This window comes from Lipotes vexillifer, unplaced genomic scaffold, assembly GCF_000442215.2.
Source record: "Lipotes vexillifer unplaced genomic scaffold, Lipotes_vexillifer_v1.1 scaffold905, whole genome shotgun sequence".
NCBI lineage: Eukaryota > Metazoa > Chordata > Mammalia > Artiodactyla > Lipotidae > Lipotes > Lipotes vexillifer.
This window is the reverse complement of record NW_006796034.1, coordinates 1,899,976-1,914,149: the sequence shown is the minus strand read 5'-3', so window position 1 is coordinate 1,914,149 and position 14,174 is coordinate 1,899,976. Positions and strand designations below refer to the sequence as shown.

At 40.6% G+C, this 14,174-nt stretch overlaps 1 protein-coding gene across 3 annotated transcripts in view; it reads right to left on the bottom strand.

Moving 5' to 3' along the window:
- Positions 1-2,528: 2,528 nt before the first annotated feature.
- Positions 2,529-14,174, bottom strand: part of RWDD3 (RWD domain containing 3) — a 13,077-nt gene continuing 1,431 nt past the window's right edge. Inside the window, exons 2-4 of one of the 3 annotated variants that reach the window (XM_007468122.1) lie at positions 5,540-6,027; positions 3,290-3,405; positions 2,529-3,191 (exon numbers count right to left, since the gene is read on the bottom strand). In XM_007468122.1, the coding sequence (XP_007468184.1) occupies positions 3,077-3,191; positions 3,290-3,405; positions 5,540-6,027 (719 nt within the window). In that variant the 3' untranslated portion in view covers positions 2,529-3,076. Of the gene's footprint in view, positions 3,192-3,289; positions 3,406-5,521; positions 6,028-14,174 lie in introns of those variants that run through there. The other 2 variants (XM_007468123.1, XM_007468124.1) reach the window with 2 other exon arrangements.

Sequence of the window (14,174 nt, the reverse complement as noted above, 5' to 3'; positions counted from 1 at the left end):
CTTTCCCTAGCATCCCAGTGCTTGCTCAGCGGGCTCATGTACAAAGTAACTGTAGCAGCAGGGACAGACGTTATACATGGACTCAGCAACATGAAATTCTTCTCACCAATACTGATCTTACTATTGTCACTGCTGAGTGCCTAACCTGCTAAGAACAGAGACGAATCCTGAGCCACCAGTAGGGCCTCACTTCCTGGGAGACACCAGCACCTGGTGGCTAATTAATTACATTGGATCCATTCTCTAGTGGAAGGGTCAGCAACCGTTCTCATGAAAATATTAATTCTGGATATGAATCCTAAGTCTCTTCCTATAAGACTACCAACCATAATCTTACAGACATGGTTATCTCTCACAACATAAACTCTAAATGAGAAATTCATTTCACAACAAAACAAATGTAGCAATGGGCTCATAGCTATGAAATTCATAGGTCTTTCCATGTACCAAATCACCCAGAAGTGGCTGGCTTGATAGAATAATATAATGACCTACTAAGACTTTGAACCAGTCACCAATATATGACGTTATTTCTCCCACTGCCAGAATACGTGGGTCCAGGAATCGCGGAATAAAAATAGGATGGATTTCTCTCAGTATTATGTTTAATAACCCACTCAGAATTTTTTATTACCATCCCTATAAAGGGGCTATGCTGATTTGGTGGTCTTAGTTCCCATGGAAAAAAAATATTTCTACCAGGGCACACAAAATGGTTCAAGTGAATCTGAAGTTGAGACTGACACCTGAATATATTAGGGTCTCTATGACACTAAACCAACAAGCAACAAAAGAGGTTCCTATAATGGCTGGGGTGGTTGATCCACATTATTACAGGGAAATTGATCTACTGCTACACAATGGGGTCAATAAGAACTATGTCAGGAGCCCAGGGGTTCTCTGGGTTGCCTCTTAATATTCTCTTATTCAAGAGTGAAAGTAAATAAACAACCAACTCCTAAGGACTCAGACCTTCCAGAATGAAGATTCGCCCACCCTACTAAGTAAAGAGGCGGCCAGGAGCAAAGCAAAATGGAGCAGAGTTTGAAGTTATAAATATCAACTACAGCTTCATGACCAGTTATAGAAACAAGTACTTAAGCAAATCTACTTCATCCTTTGTGGATATTTTTGTACATATTAACTATTTTTTCCTTCCCCTACCCCCTATCAAGTTACATAAGAAATGTTGGTCGTAGTGCACTTGACAGTTTAATTGAGGTGGGATTGTGACTGAACCAGAATAAGTAACACCGCTAAGGACAATAGTAACTGATGGAACTTTACTTTTCCCCTTTTGGGGGAGAGGTGAGAGTTTTTCCTTTGTACAAAAGACAGTAAAATCTGCATAGACTGAAGCATAAACTGTTGCTGTTGTACAGAAATTTAAATATGGGTAGAAGGCTGTGCGTGGCTGCTTAATAGCTAAAAGGGAAGGTTGTGCTCGTTACTCGCCATAGGCACTCAGCTCCCTCTCCCTCACTTACACACCCACCCTCCTATATTCTGCTCTGTTCTCCTGGGGTGGGGACACATGCAAACTACATTTCCCGACTTCTCTGCCAACTGGACTCCTGTTTGGTCAATAGGAGGCACCACTGGGAAGTCAGAGGCAGCAGAGGTTCTGGCACCATGGTAGTTGTTGGCAATGGCTGCAGTGGCAGCAGGGGTGGAGTGACTGTGAATGCCAGCAGACCACAGATAGTACCTATCGGCAACCTTAGCTCTGGTCCAGGCAGTACCACTAGAGCAGATCTAGGATCAATTACAACAGTCTCCAATAGTGCAGCCGCAGGTACAGGCTCCTAGCAGTTTCTGAACTCTGAGAATATCACCCTCCCGTAGAACAACCTAACGACATTTACCAGTTCTCCAGGAAAAAATCATCAACACCCTAGAATGACATAAAACGAACCAAAAATCCCCTCTAATTAATGGAACGATCAAGAGGTAGGTCTAATTTAATTACAAGGGTGTCTGAAAATGAGACAATCAGATGGTACTGCCACAGTCACAGAGCAGCACTTTCAAGAAGCGCTACTGGGAGTGCCACAGCATCTCCTTATTTCTCTCTCCCATCAGTTATAATTTATAATGACATCACTGTACCTCAGATTACAGTGAGGGAGATTTGCCTGGCCTTTCTTCCATTACTTGGCCCCTTATTTTAGGAGCACAGGTGGCTTCAGGAACACAAATATCCTTTCTCAAACATAAATGCCTGTCTATACTTTTGGTACAGATTTTAACACAAGCTTTTATTTTATGGCTTCTCTCCTTATGTCATAATAAATATATTCTGAGATTATCAGACTTTGACAAAATTTCATCAGAAATAAAAAATAGTATCTCCATATGATTTCCTCCCTCTGGTAAAAGCCAAGTTCATTTTGTGTAAAACACTTCTTCCCTTGTAAGTTTTAATTTAAATTGAAGAATTTTATTTTAATTTGACTCTCCAGTCCTATCACTAGTAAGTATCATGCAATTCTGGGACCCCACAGAAAGCAATTGTAAATCAAGTTCTGTAGAACTTCTTTAGTTTGTATTTAAACTAACCATTTATCCAATTCCACAATGAAATGTGTTATAATTTTCTTAACATTCAACTTAAAACATCAGACAGAATAATCTGAATGGGGGAAAATCATTATCAAATGCTAAAAATGTAAACATGAAGGAAGTAAACATGAAAACAAATCTCTTTTTAAAAATTCATTTAATTACAAGAAAATTAGCCAGAAAATTGCACAGTTCCAAACAAGTCCTCTGTATAAACACAAGGGCTCATTCACCATCATCTTTTTGTATTTATCTCTCAAATAACATTCCATCTATTGAACCCAGCCTATACTGGCAAAATTAGAATACATGGATATTTTTACTGTTTAATATTCCATAAACAGAATTGGCTTTTGTCCTGAAGTTATGATGGTGTCTGTCATTTTGCTTCAGAGAAAACTCTAAAATTGTTCCCTTATGAGTATTTCAATCAGCCACTCTCAAAATCCAACACAAAAAACAAAAACAAAACAAAACACGCTGTTGTTTCACTAAAAGATACCTGTCTTCCACTTCATTTTACCAGCCTAAGTACAAATTCGAAGAAAAGCTTCTTAAGTCCTGCAGTCTCAAATTCCTTTTGTAACTCATCCAACGATGAATACTCTTTGACTTCAAATGCCAGAAACCTGCATTATACAAGAGAAACTCATGAATATGCCTAAATTTGTCAGAGTATAATTATCGATTCAGTTGCTTTTCCATCTGCAATAGTACTAAATTATACCTTTTGTGTTCTGTCTGTACTTTTGTTTCAAACAGTACACTAATCATTTTCTCTTTGCATTTCTTTCCACTTGAGTCCACATCTACTTTGCAGGTTTTCTGAAGAATCAGGTACTCCTAAATGATAAATCAGTACGTTAAATACATATCTTACTCTGAATCTCAAAGTCCTAGTTTGAAAGGAGCCATAAACCTATAGGCTTATTTCCACGCTTACAGAGTACTCACTTTCTGAATCAAGCAGTAAGAGAGTTACACAGTGTTTTCACATACTTTGAAGCATAACATTCTGGTGAATGCTGGAGTAAAGAAGGGTCTAATCGAACTACGTAGGCTTAAATCTAAACTAGATCTGATTCTGGGGTTAGTTATCTAGATCCTCTGTGCCTCAGTAACCTATTCCATAAAATGGTACTCATAACATCTACCTTATGGGGAAGTTGTGATGATTAAATGAGTTCATACATATATAAAGCACTTAGAGGAGTGCGTGGCACAATAGTGCATAATATAGTACCAGCTACTGTCATTATTATCACTTCCTCAAGGTCGGAATGAAGTTAACAGGCACACAGTACCGAACATTCCAAATTGATGGCATCTATAAATATGTACCTGTAGTTCTCAATCCTGATATACAATCTTATAAAAATTTAAGGGATATTTACATTAAATGACATTTTAGGGACAGCTAATAAAAAAGAAAGAACTCCTTAAAAAGTACTCTACATTACCAGAGGTCAAGCCATATGATTAAATAAATTAATTAACTGATGGATCCAATCTGAGAAACAACATCTGCAAAACAGCTACACTTAGCCTAATATGCCCGAGCTGGCTTAAAGAGAAATCTGAGCCTTTTGGGGATATATGAGCAAAGAAATTAATTTGTATTCATTTTGTCAGCCAGTATTTTATCCAAAAGGATCAAGCTTTATAGATATACTGTAAATCACCTTAAAATTTGTGGTTCCGGGGCTTCCCTGGTGGCACAGTGGTTAAGAATCTGCCTGCCAATGCAGGGGACACAGGTTCGAGCCCTGGTCCGGGAAGATCCCGCATGCCAAGGAGCAACTAAGCCCGTGTGCCACAACTACTGAGCCCGCGTGCCTAGAGCCTGTGCTCCGCCACAAGAGAAGCCATAGCAATGAGAAGCCCACACACCATAACAAAGAGCAGCCCCCGCTCACCGCAACTAGAGAAAGCCCACACAGAGCAACAAAGACCCAATGCAGCCAAAAATAAATTAATTAAATAAATTTTTTAAAATACATGTGGTTCCTTGGTCAGACCCCAACCCAATATCTTTATTAAATCTGAAAATCTGTTGTACCTATACGCTATAACCCAGCACTACTCTGGTCAACTGAAGTTATTAACCAACAAGTTTTGTGATAACAGCCCATCACAAAAAGCTAGGTTGATATCCTACAAATCTTTAAGGTGATAGGTTATACAAGATAAATCTGTTTCAAATAAATTCCGTTGTAATTATTCTTGACCCAACCCACCTGAAAGCATAAAACCTATTAAGTGATTTGCAGCTCTTTTAAGATTTAAAATATAATAAGCAGCTTTCTTTGTCTGGTCCCACATAAAGCAGGTTAGATGAGTTTAGAATGAGAACTAGAAAACTCTAAAGAAGACAATGATTTTGAAAGCAGCTGCTGAGACAAGTCAGGTGGAAAGCAAAAGTTAGGGAGGAGGTGACAAGCTGACAGCCCTAATGATTCTACTTCCACTCACACTAAATCCTGGTTAGGAGGGAACAGCTCCTCTTTTCAGGTGTAACAGATACCAAGTTCAAGCGTCAGAATATATCTTTTACTTCCAAAAAGTTAAAATTTTTGCAGGCTACCCACAAATATACACCTTGCTGTGTGCCTAACTAAGGAAAGAACTATAAATACGCACAAACTTTTAGTGCAAATTTATAAAATTTAGGCTCAAAGCTGATTACAGAAACAAACACTCATGTACCACAGAGATTTTTTTAATAACCTATCACTTTCATTAAGTGGCATGATTTTTAAAACATAATCTTCTACTTAATCTTCAAGCTTTTCAAGTCTGTAGTTGTAATTAGAAGTTAAAGACAGTCTTTAAAAAGAAAGATCCATTAACATGGTAAGAGTGAAAGCAGAAATATATTAATGATTAATCTGTCCCACTGTTATCAAACACACTTATAGACACACCATTTTAGCAGAAAATAGCCAAATTCATATTCAACATTAAAACTTTTTGGCACCTTGATGTTGTTTCTGTCTCCTTGCAGTAAAATCAGTATTACTTTACCCATGAACATCAGTCTTCCTGTCAGCCTTAAATCGGAAGCCCACTTCTCCACACTTCTGACATATTTGGTCTTTGCTCTCATGTGATCTAAATGCGAAAGAGTCATCCACAATCCATCATCCACAGTCGTGCTTGCTGCAGAAGCGCACTTTTCACTGCCACCTCCAGCTTCTGGCCGCTTGAGGATGTGCCTGAGATTCTGCTGAATCCAGAGAACTAGCTCATGAACCATAGGTTCCGACAAAAGGGTCTCTGCTTGCTCCAGTAACTTCTCCTTCACAATCTCACACTCAGCCCTGGTCAGGTGTTCGGAGTTAACCACAATACCAGGCAGACACGACGGGTAATTAACCGGTAAATGGAACACCAATCGTAAGGGTATATCTGCATCCATAAATCCTTTGGCTCTTGTGAGAATTCTGAACACAGTCCCATCTGTCTCTGGAAAGCATCCAAAAATAATGATTAGCTGTACCTAATTCAATTTGAATGGAACAGTAACAAGTTAAAATTTTTGTTTCAAGTGTCAATTTATTTTTCATGTGAAAACTAAGTTATTTTATGAAGAGATACACTAAGAAAGCCATGATTTACAGATTCTTACTTTCAGCCATACATATATATTCATAGAATCATGCTCACCAGCACCCAGGATTTCACTGGCATTTATAATTGCCATTATCCCATTTTTATTAAGGTTACCAGAAAGGTTTCTCATCATATGATTTTTTTCCTCCCCAGACTTAGTTGATAATTCAGAAATTCCTAATAAACTCATATGAACATTCAAAGAAACAGTATTGTGTATTTATAAAATCAGTGATTAGTTTAAAAGTTATACACTAAATCCGGTGAAAGTCATGTTGCAGTGAGTCTGAATCAAACCAAATACTGGATCCCGTGTGGTTGCAGGGGTACAGAGAAAACCATGACTGTATATACACAGTAACTGCCAGGACCCGCTCTTTTTCACTTCAAATATATTCGTATCAGCGTTAACATGAAGGCAGCGGGAGGAACTAAAATTGGGCAGACATCAGTTCAGCTGTTTCTGGCTCCATAAGGAGGAGGGGGAAAGAGAAAAGCGCACACAGGATATGAGATGAAACACTCTGCTCTCTTTCAGATTTGCTCCACTTCACCCCTCTGATGTGTTCCACACCACTTCACCCCACTTTTCAAAAGTTGATAAAACGTCAGGCTGATTCATTCTGCAGGGGGCAGAAGCACACAGATCAGAAGAGCAGAGTAGAACCGAACTGGGTGCTGACGAGGCTCTTTGAAGCTAACTTGCCTCCGTCTACCCTACTTCTTTCTCCACAGCCCTTGTTTCATTCTCCTTCACAAGACAGGCAGTCAGATTGTTCTAATTTTCATACCTGGATCGCTGCTCAACACCCTCAACAATGGAAACCTGAGTACATTCCCATTTTAAAGAACCTAACAGAACATTAAAATGGCTCTCTAGCCATCCAATTCCATTTATACAGAAGCTGTTGTTACAGACATGGATTCATACAGGACCAAACACATCCATTACACCAGGTTTTTCTTTAATAGAATCTTCAGTATCAGCTGCAAAGCACTGCCATTTTAGGACACCACCCCAAAACCCAGGCAGTAACCATTATAAAGATCATATTAGGGCTTCCCTGGTGGCGCAGGGGTTAAGAATCCGCCTGCCAATGTAGGGGACACGGGTTCGAGCCCTGGTCCGGGAAGGTCCCACATGCCGTGGAGCAACTAAGCCCGTGCGCCACAACTACTGAGTCTGCGCTCTAGAGTTCGAGAGCCACAACTACTGAGCCCGTGAGCCACAATTACTGAAGCCCGCGTGCCTAGAGCCTTGCTCTGCAACGAGAAGCCACCACAATGAGAAACCTGTGCACCGCAACGAAGAGTAGCCCCTGCTCGCCGCAACTAGAGAAAGCCCGCGCGCAGCAACGAAGATCCAACGCGGCCAAAAATAAATAAATAAAATAAATAAGTTTATTTAAAAAAAAGATCACATTAAAGTGATATAACTTAAATTTGTATTACATAAGTAAAATATATGCTGCATATAGGAAGATTTTCCAAACAACTTAGTACATTCCTCTTAAATCCATCGCCAGTTTCTCAAAACCCTTCTTTCTTCTATCCTGTTACTTATCCTTTGTAAAAAATATTTTATTATTAAAGTAGGCTCCCTAGATGTCAGTTAGATCACTGCATTTCACTAGATAAAATGGGCATTATAAATAGACCTACAGACATGTGACCACTAGGCTAAATAAACCCTCCAGAAATCATCTAGAGGCTCCACTTTCCCTCTCAAGGGGGAGGCATAACTTTTAAAGCTCTTCATTCATCATTCAACAAACATTCACTGAGTACCTACTAGGCCCAAGGCACTGTTCTAGTCTGAGAGAAAACAACGGGTAAGACCCAGATGCTGTCCTCTTAAGTCAATCCAGTTTCATAACATGAAAAAGTGGACAGAACCAAAGTGATCTTCCTCAACTTCTCTTCTACACCTAAAAATGTCTTTACTTATAAACATACATACATATAATTTCAATAAACCTGTATTTTATATATTTTTTATTTCCACGGAGATAACTCTCCATGGGAATGGCATTTTTTAATGTTTTCTGAGCAAAGGGTGCCTCCCTGCTGACAACTTGACTACAGCCCCGTGAAAATGATTTCAGACTTCTGACCTCCAGAACTGTAAGAGAATAAATATGTGTTGTTCTAAGACACCACATTCGTGGTTATTTGTCACAGCAGCCACAAGAAACTAACACAGTATCTGTGCTCACAAAGCAAGCTTTTCCCCGCAAGCAAGGCTCCCTTTCTGGTAAAAACCCTGAGATTGGAGAGTGTTCTCCAATCTCTGCCATCTAAACAGCCACCTATTCCTCCCCAGGGCAGTGACCTAACTGACAGAAACAGGCAGTCCAGGGAGAAGGTTTTGAAAGCCTACTGAGCTGGCTTTTCAAATCCTTACCAACTTTCATTCTTCTCTCTTAGTGATTTTCTGGCCCTAGTCAGCAAAGAGAAAAGCAATAGGAGAAAATCCTGACTTCCGCCTTAGAAAACCGTGAAATTATTAGTTATAAGCTTAGAAGGAAAATTGCTTTAATTTTATCAAAAATTGGAAAGGATTAACAACCTTCCTACTTGGTCTTCTCTTTGACTCCCTCCGTAGCTACACACACACACACACAGACACACACACAGGAGCTGCAAGCTGAAATTACACAAAATGACGCTATCTCTGTAAGAAAATGAAAATCCCAACAACATACCCCATTCTGCTGATATTTAATGCAGGAATAAAATTACGTATTCTTTTAAAAACTCATTTTCTGGGGTGGGATAGGGAGGGTGGGAGGGAGGGAGACAAAGAGGGAAGAGATATGGGAACATATGTATATGTATAACTGATTCACTCTGTTATAAAGCAGAAACTAACACACCATTGTAAAGCAATTATACCCCAATAAAGATGTTAAAAAAAATAAAAAATAAAAAAAAATAAATAAAAAATAAAAATAAAAATAAATAAATAAAAACTCATTTTCTCCCTAAAACTCTAGAAGTATGTATATTACCCTTCCATTTCTCATCTGCCTTGGTTTGTACATGCAATTAAACTGGCTCTTTTTTGCCTCAGAATTTTTCATGCAATCACATGTACTGTCAGTCTGATTTGGGGTTTTTTTTTCCATAAAAAAAGAAAACAAGGTTGTCCCTATCTACTTTAAGTTTATTAACAGCTTAGAAACAGAGTGATTAACAGAAAAATAATGGTGTTCTACATCTAATGCTAATCTCTGGCCTTCCCTGGCACCAAAACCTCTAGTCATTAAGTTTAACTCACAAACTCATCATTCTCAATAAACATCTATGCCCTAGAAAATTTATGCCTGCCCTACAAATCTAAAATTTTCATGAGTTCCAAGACTATTTTCATCTATTCTAAAGATCCTACCAGAAGATGTTAAGTCTTGCCTCTGGTTGAAGCTTGCATACATATTCCCTAGTTTGGGTTTTTTTTGTTTTTTTTAATAAGTCATTGTACCTTAAAATAAGTATATCAATTTCATAACTAAAATAGGTTAGTTTCAAACCTTATTCTTCCTTACAAGTACATGAAGGAAATTATGATCCTAACCACACTCCAAACAACAGAAATTCAAACAAGAGAAACTGAACTGAACCCCAAATTCCATAATGTTATTTTTAAGACTTCACCCTACTTCATAATCACGTGCAATAAAAATTCAATAAATGCTGTCCAATAACAGAAGATAGTGGAAAATGTAAACAAAATTTAAGAGGATGAGTTCTTCAAGATTCATTTAGAGCCCATTAAGAAATCACTTATATACCATATACAACTGAATTTCCCTATACTTGCTTTTTTTTTTTTCTTTTTTGTAGTTTTATATGTCCTCAGGGTAAGACTTTGTTCAGAAAACCACTAAAAAGCCCCCAACACCCTCTTACCTCACCGCACAGGATTTTTTTCCTCTCGCTCCCAGGTGGCTCCCCAAAAGTATACATCCACCAGTGCTTCTTTTTATGTTATTACAGCTGGAATTTTATATACGTTTAACGTGGTTACAGAAAAAAAAATAAACTAAAAATAAGTGAAGCTAAAAGTGGCAATCCCATCCTTTAGAAGTGAAGTTCAAGGCTGATTTGTTTTTAGAGATGACCTCCATACTGACAATCAGCAGGACACAGGGCTGAGCAGATTTAGAGGGGTCGGTGGGTGACAGTCATGATTCATTTTGCAAGACGGCCCAATCCAATCTGAACATTAGTGTTAGCAGAATACAAAAAGCTACTCTGAAGCTACTGTGCAAACATATCATATGATATTGAGTCTTACACACCTCCCATTTTATAACTTCTTTATCTGTAAGATGATTTCCAGAAACACAACTCCACATATAACGAGCACTAACTATGGCAATATAATCTCTGTGACCTTCAATTACCTCATCAGGAAAATGAAGATTTATAACAATACCAATATCATCTACCTCATAGGTACCTACACAGGCATGCACACACACTCCCCTTCAGAACTATTCTGAACATAAGTGAGGTCATCCCCGTTTCTCTGCTCTGGGTGCTCTTCTTGCTCTCTTTTTTCTGGACAGGTGTCATCCTTGCTCTCCAAGAACTGTTTTCCTGATGCAATGGCCGCATCTCTGTTAAGGAGCATGACGCTATGCAAGAGTCCATATACTCTGGAGCCTGGTGGTTACTCAACCAGCCTGAGCATCTGTTATCTTCTTTGTAAAATAAAGTTAAGAATACCCCTCATCGGGCTTCCCTGGTGGCGCAGTGGTTGAGAGTCCGCCTGCCAATGCAGGGGACACGGGTTCGTGCCCCAGTCCGGGAAGATCCCACATGCCGCACAGCGGCTGGGCCCGTGAGCCATGGCCGCTGAGCCTGCATGTCCGGAGCCTGTGCTCCGCAACGGGAGAGGCCACAACAGTGAGAGGCCCGCGTACCGCCAAGAAAAAAAAAAAAAAAAAAATACCCCTCATCAAGTAAGATGCATTTAAACTATCAGGTCTGTGGTAGGTGACCCCATTAAACCTGGCACCTTGCCTGACTGCACTGCACAGGGAGAAGCAGAATACCCCTGGTTTGATCTGCCCACAGCCCTCCCTAGTGGACAGGAATAGGAGCTTACATAACTTGCACCTATCAGAGACAGTTACACCTGATGCCTCTTATGAGCTTTCTACAACCATCACAAAGAGTCTACAGTGTATGTAAGTCCCCTGAAATTCTCAGCACAAATTAGTCCAGCTAAAAGAATCCAACTATTCAAACTCTTCAATCTTATGACCTTCATAGATGACCCTAGGGTTGGCAGCCTGAGCCTTCCTAGGCTATCTCGTACCAGAAGTGCAATCCTACCCAATGTTAACCTGATTCCAGGAGCAACAAGGAGCAGCTTATTTGAGCGGAAGGCCAGGAAGGAACTGATGGTGTTCAGAATGTTCTTATATCCTCCAACCCAAGCTGACAGTGACCATGACAGTGGTAGCCAGCAGCCCACTGTATATTTACTGAAGTCTATTAAAGAAGTCCTTACCTTACCCTAATTTCCAGTTGTGAACATCAAACGTCCCAATTTCAATCACTGAATTGTTCTATTCTCCAATGAACCTTTCAGCAACAAAATGTCCTAAGTTGTTACACTGAATTCTTTTATAATTCAATTACTTATTGATGCCAGAACACTGAATTACATTAATTAGGAGGCATGGCTTGAAAGTCATGCTCAATTTAACAGCAGATAAAGGGTCCACAGTGCTCTTCATATAAAGAAATTGCTCTTTCTTTCTTTCTATGCTTACTTTTTTGGGTTTTCTCTGACCTGTCAGCAGTGTCTTATACTCAACCATACTCATGTCCCAGACCACCACCACTCCATCCTCTTTCAGATGTAATGGGAAATCATAGGTTCATTTTCCCAGGATATTCCTAGTTGAGCCATAATAAAGGAATTTAAGAAAACTGATAATCTCTTCAAACAGCCTGCCTCAAGCAGAAGTAATTATCAATAAAGAGAGCCACAGAGACAGCAAAGTAAGATGACGAAGGATAACAAATGCTACCCAATCAGAAGAGAGGTGATGAGAAAACACTAAAAGTGAGTAAATCCTTTCATATGGATTTTAAACAATTGTTTCAGAAAGCTACAAGACAGGCTAGGCACTGAAAAGAAAGCGGCTTCATTACATGAACTGGTTCACAGTGCCCAGAACATAACAGTGCTCAATGAACGTATAGACACGGGTGATCAAGAAAGAATAAATGAAAAGGAGCCAACTCCTGCTCTGTAGGTGAATAACACACCACGTAGATACCAGGAATGGATCCTAACCCTTGATGGCTTTCTCACAACATTCAGAACATTTTAGACTACCTTCTTAAAGGTCAACCAATTTAAGGTCAGAAGGACAATTTTAATAGTAGCTGAAACATAATAGAAGTTTAAATCTTATGCCAAAAAATTCACAGAATGTATTTGAAAGCTAAGTGAAAACTGAAAATTATGTGCATCACTGCACTTTTTCATAAACTGAAGTTTTGGTTTTTACTTAATAGAAGCCATAGACAGGCAGAGAATAAGTTTTCACTATCATGAAAATATAGCCAAAAGAACCGTTCTAGACTGTAAGTTCCTAGAGGCCCTGAGCAGTCAGTGTCTTTGAAACCCTGTCAGCGCTTCCGGGGACTCAATAAATGAGCTGAATGATTAATGCGCCCCCAAGAGCCTGTAATTGGCAACCACCTTTCAGCCGACTAGAAAAAGCAGGAGAAAAGCAATCAAACTGAGAGTCCTGACTGAGCACTGGTCGAATTCAAAAATTCATTTAACAAACATTTACTGCATACCTACCACGTGCCTGGCACTGTCGTAGGTTCCTGGAGTTTTGTGATTACAAAACGGACAGGGTCCCTGCCCTCCTGCAACTTGAGACAACCAAATACCCATATAGTTAAACTGTGGTGGGTGCCCTGAAGGTAATAATGCATGGTGCTTACAAAGCACGTAGTTCAATTTGGGGAAGCTGGATTTAAACTAGGGGTGTCAGGAGAAACCTCTTTCCAAAGTCAGATCTGACGGGTAAGTACAGGACGGCCAGAGAAAGCGTGAGGGGACGCTTTCTAGGAGGGCGCGGCTGGCTCTTAGCGCTCAGCGAGTTGAGGAGTGAGACAGGCGAGTTAGAGGGTGCAACGGCAGAGTGGGGGGGGGGGGGGAGGGCGGGGGGTGGGAGTCAGATCTTAAAATAACTGCTTTTGTGGAAAAGACAGGTTCAGGCTAGGCTGTGTCTCTTACTATAACTATCACCATGTGTTCTTCCTCTAGCTTGCCCAATGTCCTCAGTGCTGACTGGAGGTACTGCTGTGAAAAGTCACAGGGAGGGAAGGCATAGAGCATGCCCGTGCTGTCTCTGCCCTTGGACCCACCCACTGGCAGGCTGATCACCCCTGCAGCCTGCTTCTGTTTCAAGTAGGAGACCAGGTTCCTGAGAAGCCGCCTCTGTAGACCTGGCTCCACCGTGGGCATCCCCTCAGTGCCAGGCCCACTGGGGGTCGCCTGTGTGGCTAGGAGCACTGCGTAGCCATTGGGGCTCCCCTGCTTGATGCGTCTTGTGACCTCATCGAGCTTGGGCTGGTCCAGTCGAAGGCGCTGGGCAATCTTCAGCTGGGTCAGCTTACTCCCAGAAGTGTGGTCTTTGAGGAGACTGCTGATAACCCCCTGGTCCCCCTCTAGGATGTGCATAGATGTCGGGAAGCAGCTGTTTTTCAACACTAGAAGCCCATTCCAACCTAGCTGCAGTGTCTGGGCATACTCTGAAAGATTCTTGAGCTTTTTGGTCTCGTGTTTTGGCTCTTCAAGAGGCTTGGGCTCAGCCTCAGTGGTCCGATGATTGCGCTCGCTCTCCCGAGTCTTCTTCCCGTGGGAAGAGTCTGGAGCCTCATGATGGTGGTGGTGGCTCCGCTCCTCAACCCCGTGTCTGCTGTTGCTGAGGGAGTTGCTGCTCGATTCCTTGGTCCCT